Source organism: Heliangelus exortis, chromosome 2 (assembly GCF_036169615.1).
Source record: "Heliangelus exortis chromosome 2, bHelExo1.hap1, whole genome shotgun sequence".
NCBI classification, from domain to species: Eukaryota; Metazoa; Chordata; class Aves; order Apodiformes; family Trochilidae; genus Heliangelus; species Heliangelus exortis.
Genome location: NC_092423.1, coordinates 56649758 through 56677380, shown reverse-complemented (window position 1 = coordinate 56677380; position 27623 = coordinate 56649758). Strand labels below are relative to the sequence as shown.

General features: G+C 42.7%; 2 protein-coding genes across 3 annotated transcripts in view; both read left to right on the top strand.

The window, feature by feature from the left end:
• Positions 1 to 6: 6 nt before the first annotated feature.
• HUS1 (HUS1 checkpoint clamp component) lies at positions 7 to 10106 on the top strand. The gene is made up of 8 exons (XM_071736238.1): positions 7 to 270; positions 570 to 697; positions 1206 to 1382; positions 2035 to 2142; positions 3111 to 3185; positions 5991 to 6090; positions 6453 to 6584; positions 9158 to 10106. Exons 1-8 carry the CDS (start codon positions 219 to 221, stop codon positions 9238 to 9240), a joined length of 855 nt encoding a protein of 284 aa, XP_071592339.1. The 5' UTR covers positions 7 to 218; the 3' UTR covers positions 9241 to 10106.
• A 17076-nt stretch (positions 10107 to 27182) lies between these two features.
• Positions 27183 to 27623, top strand: part of TNS3 (tensin 3) — a 163683-nt gene continuing 163242 nt past the window's right edge. Inside the window, exon 1 of one of the 2 annotated variants that reach the window (XM_071736226.1) lies at positions 27183 to 27441. The gene's annotated coding sequence lies outside the window, so the exon portion shown is untranslated. The remainder of the gene's footprint in view (positions 27442 to 27623) is intronic. The other variant, XM_071736228.1, reaches the window with a different exon arrangement.

Sequence of the window (27623 nt, the reverse complement as noted above, 5' to 3'; positions counted from 1 at the left end):
GACGGAAGTCAGCCGGACCCCGCGACCCGGACCCGGCGAGACAGTGCAGGAGTCGCTTCTGTCGCGGGGTTGGCTCCGTCTTCGCCTCTCCCGCGTCTGTGGCCTCAGCTGCTCTCCCCGTGGGCCTTCGTCCGGCGGCTCCGCTTTCCCGGCTGAGTCCTGCCGTGCCGCTAGCGGAAGGCAGTGCCCTCGCAGCGGGTAGCGGGCCGGGTGCCGCCATGCGATTTCGGGCTAAGATCGTGGATCTCGCCTCCCTCAACCACTTCAGCCGTGAGTATGGCAGTGGGGGCAGAAGGGGTGGAGCGGGACAGGAGATGGCTGCTTGGCGGCCGGGGCCTCTTTTCCCGGGGAAGGGGAAGAGGGAGGACTCTGCGCGTTGGCGGAGAAGTTGCGGGGCCCAGAAGCCTTTCCCGGCGGGAAACTGCGTGAGGCGCTTCCCTTCGCCACGAAGTGTTTGAGAGTTTTCGCAGCTGCCCGAGCTGTGTTTTTCAGAGTCTAAGCTTTTCTCCTCCGTCCCGCTGGGGAGAGGTGAAGCAGTTACCGGTGTAACGCCTCCCTTCTTCCGCCAGGTGTAATTAACACAATCGCTAAATTGGCCAAGACCTGCACCCTGCGCCTTACTGCCAGCAGGCTGTATTTCATCCTCTCCGATAAAGTAGCAAACGGAGGCATCGGAATGTGGTGTGAACTGTGCCAGGTAAGCCTCGGGAAATTCAGTAACCACATATCGTTTAGCAGTAGAGATGTGTTTGGGTCTGGTGTACAAGGCATTTATTGTACGCTTGTCTTTGTCACCTGTGATACGCCAGTTCTCTCAATGCCCCTCCACCCACTGAAGACACTCTTTGGCAGGACTGTCCTTTAGTTGCACAGGCCTAGTGTTTCTGGCAAGCATCCCCTTTACCTTGGTTGTCCCACAAGGTTCTCCCCAAAACTGGAAACAGAAGAGCATAGCTCACCCATCATACTCCTTATTTTGAGGACTGATAGATGTTAGGGAGGGATCTGAAATTAATAGGCTTAGCCTGAAGCAGAGGGCCTTAATGCTTGTGTGGGCTGTCTTGGCTCTTGCAGGTGATACCACGCTGTGGAAAGCTTTCCATTGTATACATGCATTTCTAAGCTTAAGGTCTTAGAGGTAAAACTTACCCTTTTTTTATCTTTTCATCAGCTTTATTTTTTTTCCCAACTTTCAAAAACTGTAGGGGAATTTCTTCGATGAATTTCAGATGGAAGGAGTAGCTGCAGAGCACAATGAGATCTATTTAGAGTTGGTGCCTGAGAACCTGTCGAGAGCATTAAAAACTGCCCAGAGTGCTAAGGCAGTGAAGATCAAGTTGACTAACAAACACTGTCCTTGTCTGAGAGTTGCTGTGGAGCTAGTAAGTGCAGCCACGCTTTTTTCTTCATTATCAAGAAAAAGCTCTTAAAAAAATAAGTGCTTTTCCTAAGATCAAATAGAGGTTTTTGTAGTCTTTTGTGTTAATTCTATAAAATTAAATAAAGAAAAATCATGCCATTTTCCATTTCCTGCCATCGTGGTTGTTAGCACGCGGAACCACCTTTGTATTTTCCAAAAGAGAAAGGAGGTGATGGAGGCTATGTGTTTGGAATACCTTTTCCCGTTTACTTTTTTCCATTCCTTTGCTTTCTAAATCACATGTGGATTATTGCTTTCTCATTGAAGCCATTAGGTAAAGGAGGTTTCAGTGTTTCATATGGTTCTTTGCTGAGCTTTTAATTGTCCCTTTCAAACTGCTGTCTTTGAACTTTTTTGTTAATATCTCTGCACTGATTCACCCCTCCAGCTCTAAGGATAACATATTGTTGCTAATGACTGATAATTCACAATCTCTTTCTTACTCAAAAGGGAAGTCCACTTAAAGTGGATAGGACAAATAAGAACCTATAAAAAAATGGATCTGAGTGTGTGGGGTACTCAGTTACAGCATTTCCCAGAATGGGTTTGAAAAATTTGCACTCAGAAGTCAAGTCTTGTTTTTAACTGCAAGAGCATCCTCTCTTTCCCTCAAGCCGTCCTTGTCGAGTAGCAGTAGGATTGTGACACATGACATTCCTGTGGGGGTTATTCCCAGAAGACTGTGGAATGACTTCAGAGAGCCCAGTGTGCCAGACTTCGATGTAAGCATCCATTTTTGTTTTCTCTATGAAAAGGGGGTGTTTCAAGGAGAATGCTATTGCTGTGGAATATACTACCACAGAGAGGTACAGAGGTTTTAGAGAGGAGGTAAAAAGAAGGAGGGAAGGCTGGAGCCTAGAGGTCTGGATAGGGATGGGACATGGCTTCCATCTTGGCAAGAGAGTCCAGAATATGTAAAAGTAGAGCAGGTTACCAGTTGTTGCTGTGATACTCAGGGTGGAGATAGGAGCAAAGGAGTTGCCTGGCTTTAGGCAGGAGTACCTCCAAATCACACAGATTTAGACTGTTTCAGCTCTTTAGGTACCAAGTGGCCCAAATAGTCTGTGGAAGGTGATGGCTTACTGGCTTATCTTACTTATCTGTTTCCTCCTGATTTTTAAATGTTTTCTCTGTATCCTTTTTGACTTCTGTTAGGGTTGCAAGAAAAGGTCTTTGTGAAAGGTACTCCTTCTTGAGGTTATGGATGTCTACCACCTCTATAGCTAAGAGTATTTAAATTCTGAAGAGTTATGACACAGTAGAAACTCGATGTATTTTATTGCATTATTTCAGATTTACACTGATGCAGTTTCAGAAATTACTACAGTACTGTGGCAACAATGTACTTTCCTTTTTGGCTATTGCACTAATAACTGCTCAGTACTACAGATGTGGGTTCACTTGAGAATTTGATCTCCAAAAGCCATCTCTACTATTATTTTTAACACAGGGGTTATATGAGATAAATATGGGGTAATATGTCTGAAGCAATTGCTAGAGCAATGGCCTGTTGGTGTAATGGTAAAGAGCTCCTCTGTTTCTGAGTTGTATGCTGATTTTAGTTAAATATTATCCTTAATACATACCTGAATCCAAAATAAGATTGAATTGAAGGGAGAAATAAATGCATCACATCCCAGTCGTACATGAATATTTGTGTGAATGGGGTTCTTATGTCGTAATTACCTAGGTCAGTATTTACCTACCCATGCTGAAAACAATGAAGACTGTTGTGGAGAAAATGAAGAACCTCAGCAATTCCCTTGTAAGTTAAGACACTTCAGGCATGTATCATACAAACTTCTTTTTATCTTGGACATAGCATGTTTCCCTGTTGCCCCAGCTTGTGCCCCTGTGTTACATCTTATTTGAACTAATAGCACCTGAAGATTTTGTAGGGACTGAAGAGAATGATGGGATTTATTTTCAGATTTACACTGAAGGACTTGTTCTGGGTCTCCTAGAAAGTACTTTGTACTGAATATTTGAAGGAACAGGATTGTGTTGCTACAGGCCAGTCTTTGTAGCTGGTAAGAAATTGTATTTCTTCAGGAAGCTATCTGGAGACTTTCCTGGTGATTTCATTAAAGAAGTGCCTATTAATTGAGTCTTGTGTTATGTGTCTAGGTAAACTAGAACTTTAGGTAAACTGACGTAGTATTGAAAGACAATCCTACTAATTGCTTCTTGTCAGCCTTTGCTTCAGTGCTTGACATGGTGGGTTTTCCTGGGTTTCTGGAGTGCTGATTGGGCTTCATTTGAAGGAAGCCCTCTACAGGTGGCCATAAAAAGGGTTTGTTTTGGTCTTTTATTTTTTTTTAATTTTTATTACTTACAGTCTGTCACAGTTTAACACTGGCCTGGCAATTAAACCGAATGACAGATGCTCTCTATTAATTCCCCTCCCTGATAAAGAAAGGAGAGAGAATAAGGGAGAGAGACTTATCGGTTGGAAACTAAACTACATAGCTTTAATGAAACAGCAATGATAAATAGGAAAAAATTACTAGATATATACAAATATACAGGCCCAAACCAGGACACGGTCATCAGAATTGACTGACACAAAAGTTAGTAAACATAATGCTTTGGAAATGTTTGGTTTGGGACCTGTTCGTACCAATTTTGATAAATGGGAAGTTTTCTGTAAACTGAGTCCTGAACTAGAGACAGTTTCAGCCTTCCAAGGCTTGGAAGAGGGAAGAGCTGAGAGATTACTTTGGGTTTCTGGTAACTTGGCAAAGGGCAGTCATTTTGCAAATACAAGCAACTGCAGACTCTTCTCCTTTGTCAGTCTTCTGGGGTGTTTATTTTTTCTTTCTTCTTCCTTTCCTCATGTCCTCGGTGGAAGTGCTTGCACACAGCTAGGCACAGCATGTAACCACTTTGTTTCTAGAGAGCTGCCTTATTTCCAGAGCTGAGGATTTCACACAGCTTTAGCTGTATGATGGTACTCAACTTTGGTGTTCAGCAACACTAAGGAGAGGTGGCATATCAACAGTGGGCATGCACACCTTCCTAAGTTGGTTACCTCCTGCTCCAAAGCAGGATAATCAATAAATCTCTGTGAAATGGCTGTGATAACTCTAAGGGAGGAGGCAGACTACATGCATCCTCTGCATGCTTCCCTGTTATTAAAGAGCTGTCTCAGGTTAGTGGCCAGGGTGAGCGAAAAACCGCAAGACAGAATTGCTCTGTTACTGTCCCCCCAAAGGGAAGATAAAAGGGGAGTAAGGAAGAGAGAATTTAAGGTTGGAAATTAAAACTGGAACAGGTTTACTGGAACAGGGAAAGGGCAGTAACACATGACATGAGGAACAAATATATACAAATATATATAAGTATATACAAAATGCATGTATGTGTGTGTATTTATATACACACAAAAAACTTGACCTTAATATCTAAGACTCCTCTGCGGTAGGGCTAACTTGGGAGAGGGATCCATGAATGTGGATTCTACTGAATATCTGGCAAGTTGATGGAAAAGCAGGAGCTCTAAGACCTCTGAGTGCAGTGAAACAGTAAGAAATAAGAGAGCAGAAAAGAGGTCAAGCTTCTGGTCCTCTTGGCGTTTACAGAGTATGGCAGGAAATGGGACACAATACTGAGCCTTCTCTGCCAGCCCTCCTGGATCCCTCAGGGGCCTGAAGACCCTCTCTTGAGGTCCTCATATTGGTACCAAAAAATTTAGCTTGGCCCCCTCAAACCATAACAAGAACAGAAACATCAAGTGTCACAATTAAATATTTATGCTAGATGCATCCTGGCAGTAAAGCTGTGCTGCAAAAAGGGCTTAAGAGGTCTCCCAGGTAGAACTTGACCATTATTAGGGAGCATTCATCTGTGCACATCTCCCATTCTGTAGGAGATTCTGATAGTGATATGAGTGTCTTAAAATTATTGAGAATTCTTCTAATCAAAGAAATTAAGTGCTTAAATGTACGTTAGGAATCCTCTGATCTGCTTGGGATTTGTGTAAAATAGCTTCCTTCTGGTCTCACACTTTGTCAGATGATGGAATTTGAAAGGTTTCGGTACTTGTCCAGGATCTCTAGCATTTCAAAGTCCTGCTTGGAATTACTACTCTGGTGCAGCTGTTGTCTGTTTTTAAGTCTTGGAAAGCAGTACTGCAACTGCAGATCAGCTGTTGGTGCATCCCATTTTCTGTGTGTCGTACAGACTGTGTAGGTGCCTTTTCATTTGTTGAAAAGTTGAATGGAAAAGCTTTGCTTTTCTCCAGCTTCAGTTTCTTCTTTCTAAAGCCTTTTTCCTCAGCACATGAACTTCCCAAAGGCAGTATGGGTTCTAAAAGTAATGGAGAGCAATTGAATTTCTTTATTTTCATAATCCCAGAGGTTGGTCGAGGATAATTCACACAGGAATTATGAGAAATGTGTTTTATAGCTGAATATTAATATGTTCAGTTGATGTTAAAAAATACAGTTGGGCTGTGAAGGTACTGAGGTGCTTCTGGAAGCTAACATTTGAAACACAGGTGCACTTTATTCTTCTGTAATTCTGCAGTGTGAAAGAGACTTGCCTAAAATTGAGATTGATTCTATTGAAGGTGATTGAAGCAAACTTCCATGGAGAAATGAACTTGAAAATAGAAACTGACTTAGTATCTGTAACAACACATTTTAAAGACTTGGGAAATCCTCCTTGGGGTAAGTTTCTGCATTTGTTGACTCTTGTGTCTGTATGAGCTTATCAATTATGTGTGGTGCTGATAACAGTACTTACCTTTTGTTAGTCCTTACAAAATAACGTCAAGTACTTTGAAGTCTTCAAATGAAAACTGAAAAAGAAAAATAGCTGATGGGTCTTTCGTGTGTGTGTGTGTGGGGAAATCTCTTCCAGTATCCTTGAGAACTTTGTAGGAAAGCTGGGCTTTACCTTCCTTCCACTGCCATTTCTGAAAAACAACCCATTTGACTACTGTTCAGTGATTAGCACATCTTATAATGTGATATAGGTGTTGAAACTTCTTATAATGTTTTGACAAAACGTTGTGCTCTTACGTTTTTAGCATCAGAGGATGGATGTCAAAGTTCTGGCCAAGGCAGAGATCTGGAGAGCATGGCTGAGGCACGCATAGATATCAAGAAACTGCTGCAGCTACTTGCTGGACAACAGGTCAATCCTACAGAAGCATTGTGCAGTAAGTCTTACAGCTCTGCTTGCATGCTACAGTTAAGGAGGAATTTTTGCCATATTTATAGTCTCAGCAGAACAGCATGTCTTCTTTTTTTGTCTGTTTGAAACCTGGCTATTTTTACTGACCCTGAGGACTTATAATATTTCTATGTTTAGGCAGTAAGCTTCAGGCCTTAGGTGTTTGGCTAAGAAACCAAAACAGTAAAAATAAATAAGTCAGATTGTTTTTGAAGTATCAAGTTGAATACCAAGACTGACTAATCATGGGTATATTCTTGATGTCTTTGTTTTGAAGTTATTATTTTATATTATTATTCTCAGGTAAGGTTTTTTTGCAAAACTTAAAACAAAGCCCCTAGTTTCTAGCAAAGAAACTGGGATTTACTGATATGTTTACTTTTTTTTTTTCTCTCTCAGTTGCTTGCAGCACCAATTTGATTCCAATAACAAAATCATTTTTATGAAAGCAACGTATATTCTTTATAGCAGAAGTCTATGCAGTGTTCTGTATCCTATTTTGATAACTCTGTATGCTTTTTCTGAGAACATCTGTTTGATATGTTTTGGTGCAGATGCTAAGAATTTCCCAAGGAAGATTTGAGGCATGGATACAGCATTATAGGCCTAAAATTACACGTTTCCTTTTTGGCATCAGCTTTCATAGACTCTTCAGTAATTCTTCAAAGACCCTCAAAGAATTAAATATTAAGAGGCCTTCTGTTAGATGCTGCATCAGTTAGACATACAGAGATCTGTAGGGCTGGATAGGATCCACCCAAGGGTACTGAATGAGCTGGCAGAAGTGCACACTGCATTTACCAGCAGGGGAAATGTCCCAGACAACTATGGGCTTGCCAGAGTGACTTCCATCAAGAAGGACTGGAAGGAAGATCCAGGGAACTACAGGTCTGTCAGCCTGACCTCAGTACCAGGAAAGATTATGGATCAGTTAATCTTGAGTGTGTTAACACAGCATGTGCTGGACAACCAGGGGATCGGGCCCAGCCATCATGGGTTCAGGAAAGGCAGGTCCTGCTTGGCCAGCCTGATCTCCTGTGACAAGGTGACCTGCCTACTACATGAAGGAAAGGCTGTGAACATTGTTTACCTGGACTTCAGTAAAGCCTTCAACAATGTTTCCCACAGCATTTTCCTGGAAATACTGTCTGCTTCCTTCGGTAGAAAACTTGCCATATGGCCTAGCCCAAACAGTTGCAATGAAATTTAAATCTAGTGGTGGTGTTCCTCAGGGCTCAGTGTTGGGGCCAGTTCTGTTTAATATCTTTGGGTGGTGGGATTGAGTGCACCTCAGTAATTTTGCAGGTGATACCAAGTCACTACACTCTGTTCACAACTCCACGTAACACTGCAGGCTTAGCTATTAGAGCATGTCCCAAGAGGGGAAACAGAGCTGATGAAGGGGTTGGAGTGTCTGAGGGAGCTGGGGTTGTTTAAGCTAGAGAAAAGGAAGGCTTATCACTTTCTACAACTACCTTAAAGGAGATTGCAGAGAGGTGGGGATCAATCTGTTCAATGAAGCTGCAAGCAATAGGACAAGAGGTGATGGCCTCAAGTTGTACCATGGGAGGTTTAGGTTGGATGTTAGGAAAGAATTTCTTCACTGAAAGGGTTATCAAGCATTGGAACAGGCTGCCCAGGGCAGTGGTGGAGTCCATCCCTGAAAGTATTTAAGAGATGTACAGACACAGTACTTATGCTTAGTTAAGGACTTGTCAGTGTCAGGTTAACAGTTGGACTCAGTGATCTTGAAGGTCTTTTCCAACCAAGGTAATTCTGTGATGCTGTGAAGAGTGGCTGGAAAGCTGTACAGCAATGGAAGACTTGTTGGTCAACAAATAGCTGAATATGAGCCAGCAGTGTGCCCAGATGGCCAAGAACATCCTGGATTGTGTCAGAAATAGTGTGACTAAAAAGATGAGAGAAGTTATTGTACCCCCTGTACTCAGCATTGGTGTGATCACACCTCAAATACTGTGTTCAGTTTTGGGCCCCTCACTACCATAAAGACATTGAGGCTCTGGAACAAGCCCAGAGAAAGGCAACAAAGCTGGTGAAGGGCCTGGAGAAGAAGTCTTACAAGAAGTGGCATGGGGAATTGGTGTTTTTTAGTCTGGAGAAAAGGCAGCAGGGGGGATACCTACCGCTCTTGACAACTACCTGAAAGGAGGTTGTAGCAAGGTGGGTGTTCATCCTCCTAGGAACAAGCAGCAAGGTAAAAGGAAATAGCCTCAAGCTGCATCAGGGAAGATTGAGTTTGGATATTAGAAGAAACTTCTTCACTGAAAGGGTTATCAACACTGGAACAGGCTGCCAAGAGGGGTGGTTGAATCGCCATCCCTGGAGGTGTTTAAAAGACTGTTATTTTTGCACCAAACTGACAGACTGTTATTAGGTTAATGGTTGGACTCTATTATCTTAAAGGTCTTTTTGGTTGTATGACTCTTACGTGGTAGAAGTATTGTATTGTTATGGTGGCTTTTTGCAGAAAATGGTATTTTAAAAGTATTTTTCCTGCTTTAAACTGGATTTGTGTTTTGGCTTTTTTTTTCGTTACAGATATTGTAAGTAAAAGAGTTGTCCACTTCATCTTGCTCCATGAGGATGTTTCACTTCAGTATTTTATTCCAGCACTTACCTGAATGCTTTTGGAATCTGTCATTTTCCAATGTGAGGTCTTTTCTATGAAGTCTGAAAACTTCCATGACTTGCTGGAGTACTCTTATGGTGTTAAATGCAGCTATCAGATGGACAGTCTCTCCATATTTATGAAATTACTCAAAATATCTCCTTATCCAGAAAGTAATTTTTGTGAAGAGTTACATGATATGAAAGACACAGTTTTGGGGAGCTGGCATATTTGAGGATTATGAGAAGCAAAACTGAAGTTTGTATGTGCTTTTTGGATGCTTTGAGCTGTTATCAACAAACATAAAGGTAGAACTGAGATGTAGCAGTGCTTCTGGGTGTATTCAGTATTGGACGGTGCAGCTTCAAGGTAAGGGATTTCCAGGCAAGCTGTCATACCCCCATGGAGCAGGAGAGCCCTCTGAAGGGTTGACAGGTTGGTATTTGCCTGGGCATGTAAGCACAACCTGCCTGAAATGGTAGTGGATTGACTTCACTCGCAGTGAAATGTGTATCAAGTCTGTGTAGACTTGATACGCTGCATGTTGTGCAGCAGAAAGGTGTCTGAGGCAGAGGAGCTTCCTGTTGCTGCCAGCACATAATAGGATTTAATAAATGCTAAGGAGTACCAACAGCTTGGCAGCACCTGGTTGAACCTGGTTTTATCTTTTGATCCAGCTTGTTCCAACATACCTCAGTAGTTCTGCTCTTGTGTGAACTGAGGTGTGTATCTCTTGGCCTAAAAGGATGAGTAGAACAGTCTAAATTACCTTGTTAATGTTGCAGTGAAGGTCTCTGTCTCGGTGCAGAATTGATACCATATGAAGATGTGTAATCACAGCAGCTGGTGTGAAATAAAGGGTAAGTTACCTGTGGATCACTTTTTTTCCCCTTTCTAGATGGAAACCTGTCATCATGGTATCAGACATGGTGAAATTGTATGTAGGCTCTGATGCTGAGCAGCCAAGAGTATGACTAAGTCTCACAGCCAGGAGTACTGTCCCTATTTTACTTCCTGGTTTCTTCTGAGGTCTTTTCCTTCTTATTCCACGTGTCCTTGTATTTGTTATCCAGCCATTTTCCATATAGCCTTTAGTGTTCCACAGGGTTTTGAATATCTTGTGCAACTTCCTGTTCTAGAAATAGTGAGTTAGCTTCCAAATGATGCTTTGAGTTTCTGCTAGACAGTAACTCTTTTTGTGGTCAGAAGTGCTGGTTTTGTTTTTTTTTTTCAAGGGGTGCTGAGGTTAAGACAGCAATTAATCTCTCTGTTCTTGCAGATATAAATGGTCAAGAGAGGTATGCTTCTTTGCTTCTTCCACTATTTCTATCAGACTAATCAGAGAGCATCCTTATAAATCCCATGAGTTTTCACGGGAATCTGCAATTACCAAAAAAATCTGTGTAAGATGATAGTGACCTGTATACCTGGATAAAAGCAATAGCATGGTAAGAGGTATGTGGTAGATATTCCTGGATTTTCTTCTGGGGAGAAGGGAAACACTGTCAGAATATGACACTGACAGAGCATGCAGGATTTGAAAACCTGAATTTTCTCCTTTGAAAAATGTGTTCTGTATAACCTGATAGAAATGGCTTTTTGTGGTATAGATTAAGAACTAGGAATAATGGGTCTTACCTATGGAGGCTTTATGATTCCTACTTTGAAAAAGAGATCAAAAGTTATAATTGCAAGAAAATGTGCTGGTTTGTTAGGGTTGTTTTTTTGAAAACAAGAAACAAACAAGAATAATAAACAATAAATTGAATAGGAGTAATGTTGCCACAGGTCAGGAATATGTAGTGAGATGTCCATTTCATATTCTGGAGGAGCGGAGGCTATCTAGACCAAGAGTTGAAGTCTTTCAAGCCCCAGTGCTTTCTTACCCTTGCCATCTAAATAAAACACAAGGGTAGAGGGCTCAGCCTTGCCATCCAGTTCATGCATACATGCTGATCAGAGGGAAAATAAATACTCTGATTTAAACCTGCTATCATCTGTGAATCCAGTTGTCAGAGCCTTGAGTGCAGTATTGTGCCTTAATTGCCCTAAGCAGCCTCACCTGGGACCCCTACCCATGCCCTGTCCATGGGCCCACAGATCCTATTTCAGCTCAGGCTGTAGTATCCTGTACTCCTCTAAGCTATGTTGTAAGTGGGTGTGGGCCCAGCCCTATTCTTGAGCTGATGCCTGAATTTCCTGGACTTGCTTCAGATGGTAGCTGTTGCTCTCATTACCTGATCCTGCTTGCCTGGGTTAGGTTCTGCAGGCCTGTGCCCCAGCTGTAGAGGTACTGCCTATCCTGCATTCTGGCCACTCTGCTTCTGGCTCCTCCTCAGTCCTGTGAAGATTGAGTCCAACCCCCTTGCCAGAGCAGGACCAAAACTGGGGTAGGTCACTCAGAAATGCATACAAACAGGTCTTGAAAGTCTCCAGAGAAGGAGATTCCACGACCTCTCTGGGGAGCCTGTTTGTGGGCTCTGTAACCCTTACAGTAAAACAATTCTTCCCCATGTTGAGGTGGAACTTCCTGTGCTCTATCTTGAATCCATTGCCCCTCGTCCTATCACAGGGCACAAGTGAGAAGAGGTTGTCCCTTCCTTCTTGATGCCCAGCCCTCATGTATTCATACACATTAATTAGATCCCCTCTTAGTCTTCTCCAGACTAAAAAGCCACAGGTCTCTCAGCCTTTCTTCATAAGGCAGATGTTCCAGTCCCTTAATCATCCTCATAGCCCTGTAATGTACTCTCAAGTAAATCCCTGTCCCTCTTGAACTGGGGAATCCAGAACTGGATGCAGTACTCCAGGTGAGGTCTCACTGGGGCAGTATAGAGGGAGAGGAGAACCTCCCTTGATCTGCTGGACACTCTTCTTAACGCACCCCAGGATACCATTGGCCTTCTTGGCCACAAGGGCACATTGCTGTCCCATGGGTAACTTCTTGTCCATCAGGACTCCAAGGTCCCTCTGTATGGGGCTGCTCTCTAGCACATTGTCTCCTAAACTGTACTGGTGCATTTTGTTATTTTTGTTATTCCTTCCCAGGTGCAGGACTCTGCACTTGTTCTTGTTGAACCTCATTAGGTTCCTCTTGGTCCAGCTCCCCAGTTTGTCCAAATCTTGCTGAATGGCAGCACAGCCTTCATGTGAATCAGCCAGTCCTCCCAGTTTTGTGTCATCAGCAACTTGCTGAGAAGACACTGTCACATCATCAAGGTCATTGATAAAGACTCTGAACAGAACTGAACCCAGCACTGATCCCTGGGGGACTCCACCAGTCACAGGTCTCCAGCTGCACCATTGATCACCACTCTTTGGGCTCTGTTGTGTAGCCAGTTCTTAATCCATCTCACTGTCCATTCTTCTATCCCACATTTCCTGAGCTTGCTCACAAGGAGAGACTGTGTTAAAAGCCTTGCTAAGGTCAAGGTAGACTACATCCACTGGTCTCCCTGCATCTACTAATTCAATCACAACATCACAGAATGGTATCAGATTAGTCAAGCATGAGTTCCCATTGGTAAATCCTTGCTGACTACTCGTGATAACCTTCTTCTCTTCCCTGTGCTTTGAGATGACCTCCAGAATGAGCCACTCCATCATTTTTCCAGAGATGGAGGTGAGGCTGATTGGTCTGTAATTGCCTGGATCTTTCTTCTAGCCCTTTTGAAGATTGGAGTGACATGGGCTTTCCTCCAGTCCTCAGGCACCTCTCCTGTTGGCCATCATCTTTCAAAAATGATGGAGAGTGGTAGGGTGATAACATCAGACAGCTCTCTCAACACTCTTGGGTGCATCCCATCAGGGCCCATGGACTGATGTCACTATCTAGTGAGCTAACCCATGATGTAGCACTGTTGTCCCACAGGCACCCCCCACTTACAGGTCTCTCTGGATATGAGCACTGCCCATTTGCCTGCCTGATAACCAAGCCCCGACCCAGGCATCATACTGCCTGGCTCATCCAGCATAAAGTCTGATGGCAAGTGCACACCCCATGCACATCTGGTTTGGGCAAAACACAGACATCTGTACCACTGTCAGCACCAGATACACAGTCTGTGATCTGTGGTCCTACTCCAGCCACTATCACCAACCCCTGCACCTGCCTTCTCTCATGCCAGTCCAGTTTTTTCTCATGTTTTCTCTCATGCCATGTCCCAGGTTTTTGGGACATGCACCATTCTGGACTGTAAGTTTGTTAAACTTTCCGGGACTAAGTGGGTATTGAGTTTCTCAACAGAAAGCCCAGCTGATACAGAAACAAGTCATGGAAACAAGATAATTTGAGGCCAGCATGAACTCAGACCTGGACACCTGATCCAAAAATGGTAAAATAATGTCTGGAGTTCTTGTTTTTGGATGAACAAGATGATGTGGCAATTGTCACTACTAACATTGTGAATCCAGCATCTTTTCTCAGTGGTGCCACAAAAGAACCTGTAACTCATGACTGTATTGAAACTATTGAAACCATGTATTCAGTCAGCCAGACCTGAAGGAAGAACCATCGGAAGACTCTGATGACACCTGGTATACAGACAGCAGCAGTAAGATTGTGCATCTATTAGAAGCCATCAAGTTGCCAGTGAAAGGTGCCATCATGCACTGTAGAGGACATCAGAAAGGGAACACTGAGCAGGAAATGAAAAATAACCCTGTGGCTGAGCAGTCAAAGAAGGTGCTGGAAACACATCTCAAATAAAGGCTCTTGTCCCTAATGCAAAGGTAGAGGGAGTTGATCTAAATTCTGAATATGACTGTGGGAAAGAAGAGGAGGCCATGGTCCAAGATCTGAGTGGCTGGTAAATGAACATACCTAATCAGTGGGCAATTTGCTGTACCTGCAAAATACCTATGGAAATTAAAGATAACATGAGAAAATCCATTGGGGAGTAGATGCCTTTTATGAGGCACTAAGCAGATGAATAGTGGGCTGCAACATACATCTAGTAAAGCAAGTAACAAAGAACAATCCAAATACCACTAACAGATTAAAGTTAGGAGATATTGGCAGGGGCAATGTACCTGAACAACAATGGCAAATTGATTTCTCCAAACTCTGAAGAAAAGGGGGATATAGGTGTTTGCTAGTAGCAAGAGACACACCTTCTCTAGTGGGCCAGAAGCATTCCCTTGCAGAACCAATAGAGCTAGAGAAGTAACTAAGGTTCTGCTGAACGAGATCATTCCTCCATTTGGAGTTCCAGGAGTGATCTCCTCTGACTGGGGACAACATTTTTGTGCTAGCTTAGTTCAACAAGTGAGTAAGGTGTTGGGAATCAACTGGTGTCACGGTCCGTAACAATACTTCAGCCACTGCATGTATACGTCCTACAAATTGCAAAAGTAACGTGCTCTATGGTTTGAGCGAGTTACACCGGTTTATTTCAGGGAAAATGACGCCACTCTGAAAGGAATCTTAGGAGTTAATAGTGGAAGAGAAACGCATGGGAAAATAGGTTTTTAAACAAATTAATCAACCCAGGGAAAGGTCTATTAAGAAAAGAAAGAGAGAAATTAGCGTTTCCTTTACCCTCTGCCTTGGGGCTGCCTGGCCACTGTGTCACTGTTCCTTCTCACTTGTCTCGCTGGTGCTTGCTGCTTTTGCTTCTGTCCGCTTCTGATTTTCGCCTTTTTCCTCCGAATTTTTATAGTAGAAAGTTCCTTCTTCTCATCAGCTATTGCCAGAGGTTGCAAATTGGTAAATGCAGGTCTTCCCTTTGTATTCAGGTTTTCTGGAATTCTTGAGTTCTTGTATTTGCATTACTGGTCTGGCAGCTTATCGGGAGTCATTAGCATTTTATCTTTTTAGTCCTGACAAAGGAGGTGGATCTGTTGATGAGATTTGCCATGATACATTTTAATGACTGTAAACAGGGGAAATGAGGTGCTGGTGTGGTTTTCTGATAGAAATAAGTTTGATACATTTTAAATAGTATAAACAGAAACTGCAGAGTCAGGGTTTTGCTGATTCAAGAGGCAATTTTTCTTTTTTCAGTGTATCCACATTACAACTGGTAACTACACACATCTTACTGGCCGCAAGCTAATGGCCAGTTAGAAAAGATGAATTATTTGATTAAACAACCTGTAGCAAAAATTTCTCAGGAGGCTAATCTCTATTGGTATCAGGCCTTACCTTTAGCTCTCCTGAGAATCAGAGTTAAACCAAGGACCAAAGAGAAGTTAGTCCATTTGAAATACTGTATGGGAGACCCATATCTGTTGAAATACTCAGGAGATTTGAGGCAAATAGGTGAAGGCTACCACAATAAGTATATGAATGTTCTGGGAAAACAATTAGAGAAGATAAATAAAACTGTCCTAGGTATGGGTGTGAGAGGTTTAGATCAACCAATCCATTCTTTTAGGCCTGGTAATTATGTATATGTTAAAGCTTTTATAGGTTCTCTGCTGGAGGAGAAATGGCTTGGCCCTTATCAAGTGCTGCCAACAGCCTTCACAGTGATCAGGATCAAAGAACAAACAGCTTGGATTAATTATTCAAGAATAAAGGAGGCAAGTAGTGCCAGTAGGAGACTTGCACATGCAATTGCAACCATCTGTTTTTTAATGTATGCTTCATCATCAGAGTTCCATCACCAGCCTGACCCTTCAACTAGTATCTGGGTATCATTTCCCGATATGGTTAAAAGTTAGCCTTTTGTCTAGCAGGAGGATTTTCTGTATCAGATATAATCAACACTTATTTCCTGGGAATTTCTACACCTGTAAATGTAGCACAAAACCACACCTTATTATCTAAACTTAATTTTATTGCAGGCCCAGCAAATTTGCTGAATATGGGAAAGGTAGTGGCCACACTATCTTCTCAAACTCTCTCTTTCCTGTTGTTAAGCATAATTCTCAGAATGATGCTTTTGATTTGTGAATTGCTCAAAGCTTGTAGATTAATCTAGTATTATTTACTAGATCATAATACTGATCTAGACTGTAACTGTACCAATAACATAACTTACAAGAATGCTCACATAGTCCTACTACCTGGGTGGTTTATGTTTTGTTGACTAGATGCCTATACTTACCTACCAGACAACAGTAGCAGGGGACCATGCCCCATCGGGAGGGCAAATTCTGCTTTACTACCCTGTCCTAATGAAGCCAGCAAGGTACAGAGGAAAAAGGAGCATAACAGTGTCTCAGCTGGGCCAGACTGCTGAGATCAAGTAACCCTCCTCACTGAATCCCAGACTTTAGCAGCAATGTTATTTTGGGGAGGAGTGCCTGGATTAGCAGGATGTAATTACCATGTGGTTAGCCATTTGCCACCATCTTAAGATGTAATTAAAGGCCTGAATTCTAATTCTTCGCATTAGCTTTGCTAAATCACGAATTTAAAGAGCTCTTGGCAGGGTAATTGCAAAATAGGATGGTGCTAGATTTTATCCTTTTGATACTTCATTTAGATTGTCATGACTTTAAAGGGCGATGTTGCTTTTGTTGCTTTTTGTGTCCGGTCGATCAAAAAATTCACAATACTGAAGCAATTGACGACCAAAGTGAGGGAAGTTGAAAGTTTATCACTCAAAACATTTTTTGATACTCTAACTTAATGGCTCCCTAACTTCACATGGTTAAAGCAATTATTTGTAGTAGTAATATTGCTAGGCTTATTAATTTTATTAACCTGTGTACTGATTCCATGTGCTTTGTGGTGTTGTCAGCGAACTGCAGGGAACTACCAAGAATGGAAATGAAACAAAATAAGATACCAGGTGGAATCAGGAGAATACTTTAGGAGGACATTGAAAGGTAAAGGGATCATATAGATCTTTTAAAAGAATGTGCAAATGATATAGAAAAGAGGTGAGGGAATGAAAGGCCTGTTATGGTCTGGTTTGGTCCCCTGTATGACCTTGTACTGGACTACTCTGAGATGAAATTAAGACACAAACAATGTCAGAAGTCACTTGACATCCCAAAAGGTGCTTTGTTCATGCACCAACAACTTAGCAGAGAGGGGAGACAGAAAAGAGTAAGAAAACAAAGTAGGAAAGAAAGAGGGGGATAGATAACATACAACCCACACAATCCAAAGGTGTCCCATTGGCAGATCCATGGTGGGAAAGCTTTAAGTGTGTTGGGGAACACCCATCATTTAAAGTCCCTGTATCCTCCTCTTCCAGGAAAGCTTCTACATAGTCAATTAGTTCTCAGACCTTTTCTGCATAGCTCTGCCTGCTGTGTTGCACATCCCCAGTACTGTCACTGCGGGGGTCTTGGTAAAGACCCTGGGCCCAGGCTCATGTGCAGGGGGTTAGGCAGGCACAGTCTGACCAAGTTCCTGCCATCAAAGTGCTTTTTGAGGTGTTTTTGTAGAAAGTGATACTTTATGAGGAAGGAGCTGCTCCTTCGTGGTTGGGTCAAAGCAGAGTGAACATCTCAGTGTTTCTTTGTGGTTCCAGGTGTTTTGTTAAAAATCCCCTAAGATGGTGATGTGTGAACCAGACTAATCCATGGACCCTCACACAAGACCCCTCTGCTAGACATCTGTATTGCCTTTTACTGAAACGGTTACTTTTCCTGGAGTGCCCTTCTGCTAGATAGAGCAGATATGATTGACCTGATATGATTGTGCTTTGAGCTGTGGCACTAACTAGATAAGAAAAAAAGATTATCGAAGTGGTGGTATTGTACAAGGGAGCAAGGCATGCGAGAGACAGGGCGATATAACCACAGGAACAGAAGAGTGGTTCTGGATGGTGTAAGCTGCCAAATCGTCAAAAACGAGGAACACAGCGACCTAAGTTCACCAAGAGGACAACTGATAAAGGCTGCTGCAGAGACTGTGATTCTGGGGATAACCACTAGATGTCGACAGAGACCGCACAATAGTTTTAGCTACTCACGTGTTCATATTTAGAATAGGCAGTCTTATGTCAGTTCTTGGAAAAATCATGAATATACAATTAATTTTGTGTAATAAAAGTCGCTTGAGGCTTCTGTCTTACGGATCACGTGTGGAAGAGGAATCCGTGTGAGTCCCCAGCACTACTAATGAAGAATACTGACTTAACAGTGATAAAGTGCTGTTGAGGTGAGCAGCTTTTTTTCGTACCGACCCACCTATTGGACCCCTCCCCCCCGTCAAAACCCCGTCTCACCCCATTCCGATGTGAAAACTGAGGCACGGGTGTGTTCATTGTGCCCCCACCTCCATACCATTGGCTTGGAGGGGAGCTCTGACATGTGCCCCAACAGTGAGGTTTGCCCTGAGACCACCAGAACCCCCCTAGACTCACCAGCTTGGGTGGATGAGCTTTCCAAAGGGAGGCCAAGGGAGGGTGATGGTGAGAACAACAAAAGGTGCCATTGCTCAAAGCTTTTGATAGCCCTCACTCTCTACTGCAACCCGTTCCAAAACCAAACACTGGAACTTAGAGCTTAGCACCTAAAACTTCAAACATCCAGCCCCTTGGTCACTGTCCCATTCTGGATATCTGACCCTGCGTAAGGGGAAAATGGCAGTCATTTGGAAGCCAGGCTTCTGGCACTGTGGTTTGTTGGGTTTTTTTTAACCTCTCAGCTTCATCTCAAATGCTTTCTAATGCATGGCCCCTAAAACAGCATGTAGAAAAGGGTATCTAGTTAACACACTTTCCAAATATAAAGCAGTGGATGGGAATACTGTTCTGGCATTCCCTTTTTTGCTGTATGTTATCCAAAGCCCTACGCAGTGCCTTCAGCTACCAGCTCCCTTTAGCTCCAAAAGCTCCATCCTAGGGTGTGTTCCCTGAAGCAGCAGATACAAAAGGCGTATCTAGCAAAAAACCCACAAAGCAAGAAACTGATGGGACTGATGTCCCTGTATTCCCTTGTTCCTAGAGCACTCTTAAAAGCACTAGGCAGTTTTGGTTTGGTTTGGCTTTTTTAGCCTCTCAGCTCCTCACCAATGCTTCCTGAAGCATGGTCCTGAAATGGCAGGTAGAAGAGGTCTAGCTACCTAACACACTTTCCAAATATAAAGCACTTGATGAAAATACTGTTCTGGCTATATGCTGTTTAGAGCACTAAGCAGAGTCTTCCAGATACCTCTTCCCTTTGCTTAAAGCTCATTTCTCTGCTCTTTCCCTGGAGCAACAGATCGAAAAGGTGCATCTATCAGAAACATCTCTGACAAAGTAGAAATGACAAAATTGCCTATTCACTATACACTACTTAAAGCACTAAGCAGTGTATTTGTTTGGTTTTTACCTCTCAGCTCTGGCCAGAAAGGAGCATTACCCGAAGGGAAGACAGTAGCTCAAAGACACTACTTAGAGCTTTTAACAGTGTACAGCAAAAAGGGAATGCCAGAACAGTATTCACATCCACTGCTTTATATTTGGAAAGTGTGTTAGCTACATATCACTGTTTACCTGCTATTTCAGGGAAAACACATTAGGAAGCACCGGAGATGAAGTTGTGAGGTTAAAAAAAAAAAACAAACCACACTGCTTGGTGGTTTAAAATAGCTCTTCAGGAAAAAGGGAATACCAGCACATCATTCCCATTAAGTGCTTAGTTTGTGGGAGATGTTTCTGCTAGGTACCTCTTTGTGATTTGCTGCTTCAGGGAACAGGAACACACCCTTAGGAATGAGTATTGGTAGCGAAGGGAAGCCAGTGGCTCAAAGACACTGCTCAGCGAGTAAGTGTGCAGCTAAAAGGGAATGCCAGAATACTATTCACATCCACTGCTTTATACTTGGAAAGGGTGTTAGCTAGACATCTCTCATCCACCTGCTCTTTCAGGACCACGCATTGGGAAGCATTGCAGACAAAGCTGAGTGTTTAAAAAAGAAACCCAACAAACTATGCTGCTTAGGGTTTTAAATAGCACGTCAGGAAGAAGCTAATAACAGGAGACAGATTTGAACAGAGATCCATTTTACTGTTGCATCCTTGTCACTGTTATCCTGTCCCACACAGTAATTAATACCAATAAAAATGAAATTCTCTAAATTTTGATGTTTCAGAGGTCCCTGTCAAGTCATAGTGACATTCAGGATATGGAGTTCAACACTGAATTGTATACCTGAAACATGTGAAGTGTACACTTCTTCACCAACTATGTGCAGCTCAGTCAGAGCAGATCCACTTTTTCCCTCTCACTTTACAAGCAAAAAAATGGTGTGTTTTCCTAGAATGATAATTTTTATAGTTGTTTGAAAAACCTAACAAGCATTTCTAGTGATTGCCTAATTACAGAAGCTGACCAGAAATCTTTTGCTTCCTAGAGAGTTGCAATTGAAGACTAGAAACATTTTTTTGTTCTTCAGTACTGAAGGATTTGACTGTATTTGGTGGTTGCTTTTGAACGATCACATTGAGAGCAATCTCTACAAAATGCTGGGCTGTTTCATTTAGAAACAAAACCTGAACACAGTCTGTTGATGCCAGTTCAATGTGTGCCAGAAGCATAAGGGAAACCCTTCATCTGTGTCTCAGAAGTGGTGAGGAGTGCAACTGGGAAACAAGGCAAGCTTCCTCTGGTGGGAAAGGCTCCGAGGACAATCAGGCCTTTAGATCTGTGCCAAACATACAGTTAATGTTGTGAGAAGTGGAGAGCATGTGATTTGGAATGTTATTTACAGTTTTGCATAGACATGACAGAAATCTGTTGAGCAAGGAAGGCCCAATTGTTCATCGTGCTAAATCCCTCTCTACATGATTTGTACAGTAAATGATGCAAACAAAAGTTATTGAGACTGTCATACCAATGCACAAATATACTTGAGAACTCTTACACTTATAAATGGAATAAATCAAATCTCTGGATCCCTTCTTTCACTGAATAGTTCAAAGCTTGAAGTTATTGGGCTGATCATTGAACTTACAGTTCTGTAACTGTACAATTGCTTTGTTTTGAAAGTGCCAGTGTCCATCTCTGTATTTTATGTAGATAGTTACAGGAGAAAGCTTTAGAGAGATTGCAGAATAGCCATATGAAAAGAGAAGCTATTAGATTTAATTTAACCTTTCATTGTAAGGTTGGCAAGCCAAGATAAAGTACTGAACAAGTGAGATATTAGCATGGTAATTTGCATGTGGATGAACTGATGGAAATGGGACAACTGGCAGCACAGGGGAAGCCTATTTGGGCTGCCACTCTGTGGCAAGATATCACTGCCCAGCTAGAGACACTGAGGCTATGGCACATGGACATCATGTACCTAAGAGTGGGGACAGTGAAGAACACATCAGGGAGCTGATGTGTTTCAAACAGATTTAGACTGGGAGCACAGAGCTGAACTGTGCTTAGCTCACTTGGCCCATGGCACTTCAGGTCACCAAGGGCAAGATGCAACATACCAATGGGCCCCTGACCAAAGGGTGGATTTAACTTTAGACACTATTACACAGGTTATTGATGATTGTGATGTATGTGCAGCAATCAAACAAGCTATATGGTTAAAACCTTTGTGGTGCAGGGGATGTTGGTGTAAATACAAGTATGGAGAGGCCTGGCAGATTACATCACACTCCATCAGACTTGCCAGGGTAAGCGCTATGGGCTCACAATGGTTGAAGCAAGCACGGGGTGGTTGGAAACGTACCCTGTGCCTCATGGCACTGCCCATAATACTGTTCTGGGGCTCAAAAGGCAAGTGTTGTGGTGGCACAGTAGCCCAGAGAGGATCAAGTCAGACAATGGGACTCATTTCAAAATCCATCTCATAGACAACTGGGCTAAAGAGCATGGTGTAGAGTGGATACACCACATTCCCTATCATGCACCAGGATATGGAAAAATCAAACTCTACAATGGCTTGTTGGAAACCACCCTGAAAGCAATGGGTGGTGGGACTTTCAAAAACTGGGATATGCATTTGGCAGAAGCCACCTGGATGGCTAACACTAGGGGATCTATCAATTGAGCCAGGCCTGCTCAATCAGACCTTCTACATACAGTGGATGGGGATAAAGTCCCTGTTGTGTGAGAAAGAGACCAACTAGGAAAAACTGTTCGGATCTATCCTGCTTTGGGCAAGGACAAACCCATCCGTGGGATTATTTCTGCTCAAGGTCCAGGACATACTTCGTGGGTTATGCGGGAGGATGGGGAAGTCCATTGTATACCACAGGGGAGCCTAACTCTAGCTGAGAGAATCTAGTTTCTCTTTGTGTACTTTTAATTGTTGTATAATAGTAATTAGGCGTATTAAGAGTTTTTTCCCCAGGATAATGCAGTGGTGTCCAAAAGTCTCAGGAAGAGGTTGCAGCACTTGAGGGCATGAACCCTGACAGACCCTGCACCATCTGTCTTGCTTTGGGAAACTGCCAGGAGTAGGATCTGCAGCCTGGACTTAACAAAAATCTTGTTTAAAGACTGGGGCATTGCTGGGTGAATGAGAATGGAATGGAATGGAATAGAATGGAATGGAACAGAATAAGGGGGGGAATGTCACCATTTGAACAGGAGGAACTGAAGAAGGAGGGCTTTTGGACACTGAGAGAGGTGGAACGTAGAGGGAGGGAGGGATCTATTTCCTCCCATTTCCTGCCATACTATATAAAAGATCAGAAAGCCAGCAGCTTCTCCTTCTTTTTCCTCTCACCTCCTGCTGCCCATGCTATTGTTCCTTCCCACCAGTTCACCACATGCTATTGGGTTGTGTATACAATTGTATATATTTGTATTCTTTGCTATCTTATCCTTTATGTTATTACTTTTCCCTTGTGTTAGTAAAATCTGTATCCAATTGTTTTCAGTTTCCAACTTAAGGTCTCCAGTCTTTATTCCCCTTTTATCTTCCCCTTGTGTGCAGGGGAATAGAGAGGAATTCTGTCATTAGGTTTGTGGCCCACCCAAACTGCTAAGCTGTGACAGTCTGTTAGGCAATTTCCAGAACCTACTACTCTGTTTTGAAGAAGATTGCTAGAAAACTATCTTGCTCAGATGGGAAGTTAATCTTAACAAAAGACAGTGAGAAACAGTTTCAAACTTACCTTGAACTTCAGCTCTTAAATTATTTCCATAAGCAGTTAGCACACACACACAAATTAACAGTGCTTACATTTTTCTTCACAACAAAAAAACCCCAGAGTTCTTTGGTAACTAAGTTTTGTTTTTTGAAGAAGAAATCCTTATAGCTATAGTGATGTACAAGTAATAATGGTCTAATTTGTGTACTGTTTACAGTACACACATCACCTTGGGGCACTTAAGCCTCAAATTACATTTATTTTCAAGCTACCACATCAACTGACCATATTTAACACAATGATCTAAGAATCAATCCATATGAACTATTTTCTATCATGTTCTAGGAACATGGTATCTCTTGTCGTCATAAAGCTCATATTAAATCTGCTAACTGATCAAACAAACAAGTGATTGTGTTACAGGTGTGGCAATGAAAAGCCAATCTAAATTACCCTTCTGAAACACTCAGTTGGTACAAAACCAAAAGAAACATACAAAATGTCTCTAAATTATACAAATAACTACAAAGTGCTGCAGAAAAATGTATCATTTATCTGATTCTAGTTTGGTACTGTGATTCTTTATGAAGAATGGACAAGGACAAGAATGTTCCACAGTGTTTACAACATTTTCTCTTTGTTCTAATTTGCCACAATTTCCTAGTAAATGATTACATTTTTCCAGGTTATCAGCTTGCAAGGCAGAAGTAAGGGCTCACTGACATCACTTACTACAGGGTAATAAAGGCATGCTGAAACCAGTAGGAAGTAAAGGTAGGGCTATGCTGTTTTATTAAAGTAGGCTCATTTGTATACAATGAGCACTGTACTCATGTCATCTAATACTCAATGCATTTTGATATAGCAAAAAAATGCCTGGTGCTTAACGTTATCCAATAAATTTTTTTCTAGTCACCAGTTTCCTAGACCTATTCTTCCTTTTTGTTTTTCTTGAAAGAACAAAAAAACATTAATAAGAAACTACAGTGAGAAACCATTGAAATTGCTAAGTCTAAAGAAAACCTGTGAAGACTGCAGAAAAGCCTGTATTGCCTTATATAATTAATGCTTTGTAAAAGAGTATTGTTTGGGCAAAATAGCAACAGGTAGATAGGACTGAAAATCATTTTTCTGTGCCGTGATTTTTGCATAACTTGCACTTCAAGTTCTTGGTTGCTGACAACTACAGATGGCTAGTTTCAGCTCAGTGATGACTGAGTAAGCAAAAGCTTTATTTGTTTACTTGACTCCTTAGTCTAATTTGGATGCTTCTGTGGAAACTGGTAAGAATAAAGGACCATGCAAAATGAGGGATAAGTGACCCTCAGCACATAAAAGGTATGAATCACTATCATCACTCTTCCTATTCCTTTCTCTGGAATTTTTAAAAGTATTTGTGATGACATTAAGATACAAAGACTATTGTGATTAGCAGGTTAACCTAGCAACTCCCTTCACACAGCAGATTCCTTGATTCAGCAGATGTGTATGAGATGAATATTTAACTTAGTTGTTGACTATACCTCTAGGCAGGTTTAAATACATTGAAAGCTCTTTGAAACAGGCACAGCTTTTTCTCTCTCCCTTCCTATTCTTCCCCATTCACAAGGAAAATGAGAGAGAAGGAATTCATAATATAGAGGTGATCATGAAGGATGTAAACATGTAAGAATATATTGTTTGTCAAAGCCATGTGTTATAAAATGTAAAGAACGTGTAGTTATGCTAAGCTGACACTGTGGCAGTAGCCCTAAAAACTGAACTTCCTGACCTTAAGCCTTCATGTTATATTTCAGGTGGTATGTAAAAATAAATATATTTTTGGCTAGTGTCATTTACATGTAAAAATATGTGTATCTGGAAGCTGTTGTCTGCATATATATGAAGAGTTGCTGGAGTACAAGCATTTCCAAATCAAGTGTCAGAGTGCTAAATCACATGATAGTTTAATTTTTTAAAAAATACAATAATTTCTGCCTTCTTTCCTTTGGGCTGGAGTTTTGAAACTTTTGCTTGAAAACTAGAAGCTGATTGTAATCCTCTTTTTCGTTTTGTTGGTGAAAATGATTCATGTGATGGGGCTATAAGAAAAAAGCCGAATTTTGTGAGGCTTTGAAGGTGCTGATTGTGTGCTCTTGAGTACTGCTGATTAAGAGCTTGATCTCGTTCCCAAAGTTGCTCAGCTTGATTTAGGGATGCATTATTTAAATTTGTATTTGTATATATTGTTACATTTGTATAAATAAAACACTTTTTAAAATATTTTTTTAATTATTATTTAAATATGAGCCATAAATTGGGGGTCATGCAGATGGCATTATTCCAGCAGGAAGTTTAAGAGAAATTGTGTCTCTGCACATGTCTAAAAGGTTTGTAACACAAGCTCTCTTTCTCTGCTTGGCACAAAAGGAGAGCAGAGATTTAAGATGGGATGATGAACAAAGGATTTTGATTATGTCTGGTTTCTAAACGTGCTGGAACTTTTCCAGCAATACAATATATTCTTGTTCAAATGAGAAATACTAAGTGTGTCTGGGACCTAGTTTATCTTCTGTTTGCTCAGTGTTCATTATTATGCTGCCTTTGAGAAGTAACATCTGTATTTGAATGCCATTGCCCTCTATACGGTCACCTATCTGCCTCTACCCACACTATGGAGCATTGCAAAGAACAGGCTCAGAATTGAACTTTGGAGGCCAGCTCTGAGATCTCTAGAGATCTGTGTTTCTTGGGATCCTTCCTCCTCAGTGCCAAGGGTTTTCTAATATTAAACACTGTATTGCCTAATCAGCCAGGGAAAATGCCTAGTGGTAGAATGGGCTGGCCATAAATCTTGCCTTTAAGAGTATTTAAGTATTGCACCTTTTCCTGTTTAGGATTAACTTCCATGAGCTCGTGTCAGGATCAAGCTGCAAAGTGATCATGTCAATGTAGTCACCCCATTTACACAGAGTCCTTAGTCATAAGAGAGATTTTCAAATACTTAACATTTGTTTCTAGTGATACTCATCAAAGTCTCAGGTGAGGTCCCAGCTATCTGCCGTGACAGAGTGATCCAGGTTAGGGATCACAATCCTATTTATTAATTAAATTCCACTTTGCTCCAGTGAACACTTAATTATTATTATATTACGTTTTATTGTGTTTTTTGTTTTGTTTTGTTTTTTTAATGCAAGGAATGCGCCTCGGGTTCTGCCTTTTTAATCTAAGCTTCAGGGTAACTCTGAGGATGACATTTTTCATTATAAGAAGCACATGAACTCTGATTTTTTTACATCTGCAGCAAGACCTCTGCTTTCTGAAACGCTGAGCAATAGTAGTACCTGTTTCCCTCTCGTCATCCCTTTTGGCTTTTATTTATGTCATGAAAGTTACCCCATTCTGTGAATGGCAGCAGCTGTGCTTCAGCAGCTACAGAGGTGGTGGGTCCTTCAGGAACTTCAGGCGCAGAGCTGCCCTTTCTTGAGTTACTTCAAGGGAGAGGTAGTTCTTGGCGTGTAAATAGCATAAATATCAGCGCAGTAAAAAACTGTATTTGCACGAACACACGTACGCTGGAAAACAGCGGCTGAGCTGTGATTTTGGGGTTTTCCTGGCAGCTCAGATGCTGGGTGGGTGCAGGCCCCTAAGCACCCGACTGGTTTGGGTCTCCTTACCGTGGCCGCTTTGCACACGTGTCAGCCCAGCGCTGCTCAGGTCACACCTCAGCCGGCAGACACGGCCGGAGAGAGGGAACTGCTCGCGGCCGCAGAACTCCGGCTTCCCAGCTTGGCAGAGAAGCTCAAACCCGCCGGGGTGTAGGCAGGGAGAACTCAGCCTTCCTAAGCTCTGCTGCGTGGCGGCCCCCCACTCCGCTCTCCTTCCCTCCGCTCCGCTAAGAGCCTCCCCTGCCCCCAGGCGACAAGCGTCCCGGGCGGGGCGCGGGGGCTGTCTGGAGGGGCGGGGGTGATCGCACCGGGTTGCGGCGGGTGGAGAGGGAGGAAGGGGGGACGGGGGAAGAGGGGAGGGAGGGAGCCAGGGAGGGAGGGAGGGAGGCGGTGTTGCCGCGGCTTTGGTGATCGCTGCGGGGCCTAGCGCGGGGAGCTGGGCAATGCACCTTTTGCCCGCCTCCTCCTCAGGCTCGATCGAGGCGCTGGAGGTTTCTCCCCGGGGGGAGGGACCGTAACAAATAAAATAAACAGCGTATGTGGCGCTGAGGGAGAGGGATCACTGTTCCTGCTCTCCGGCCGAGCCGCCCTGCCCTGCCCTGCCTTGCCCTCCCGCGGAGCCGGGGAAGCGAGGTAAACTTCGGCTGCCGTCGCGACCGCGGGAGAAGGGGCTCGCCCGGGCTTTGTTCGTGGTGGGGCTGGGAGGAGGGAGGCCCCTCGGTGGGCTGCGCTGCCTCGGCCGCCAGCGCGGAGGAGAGGCGGCGCCTGTGGGGTCAACTTCTGGGAGCTCGGCGGGGTCTTTCTGCCTGCTCGCT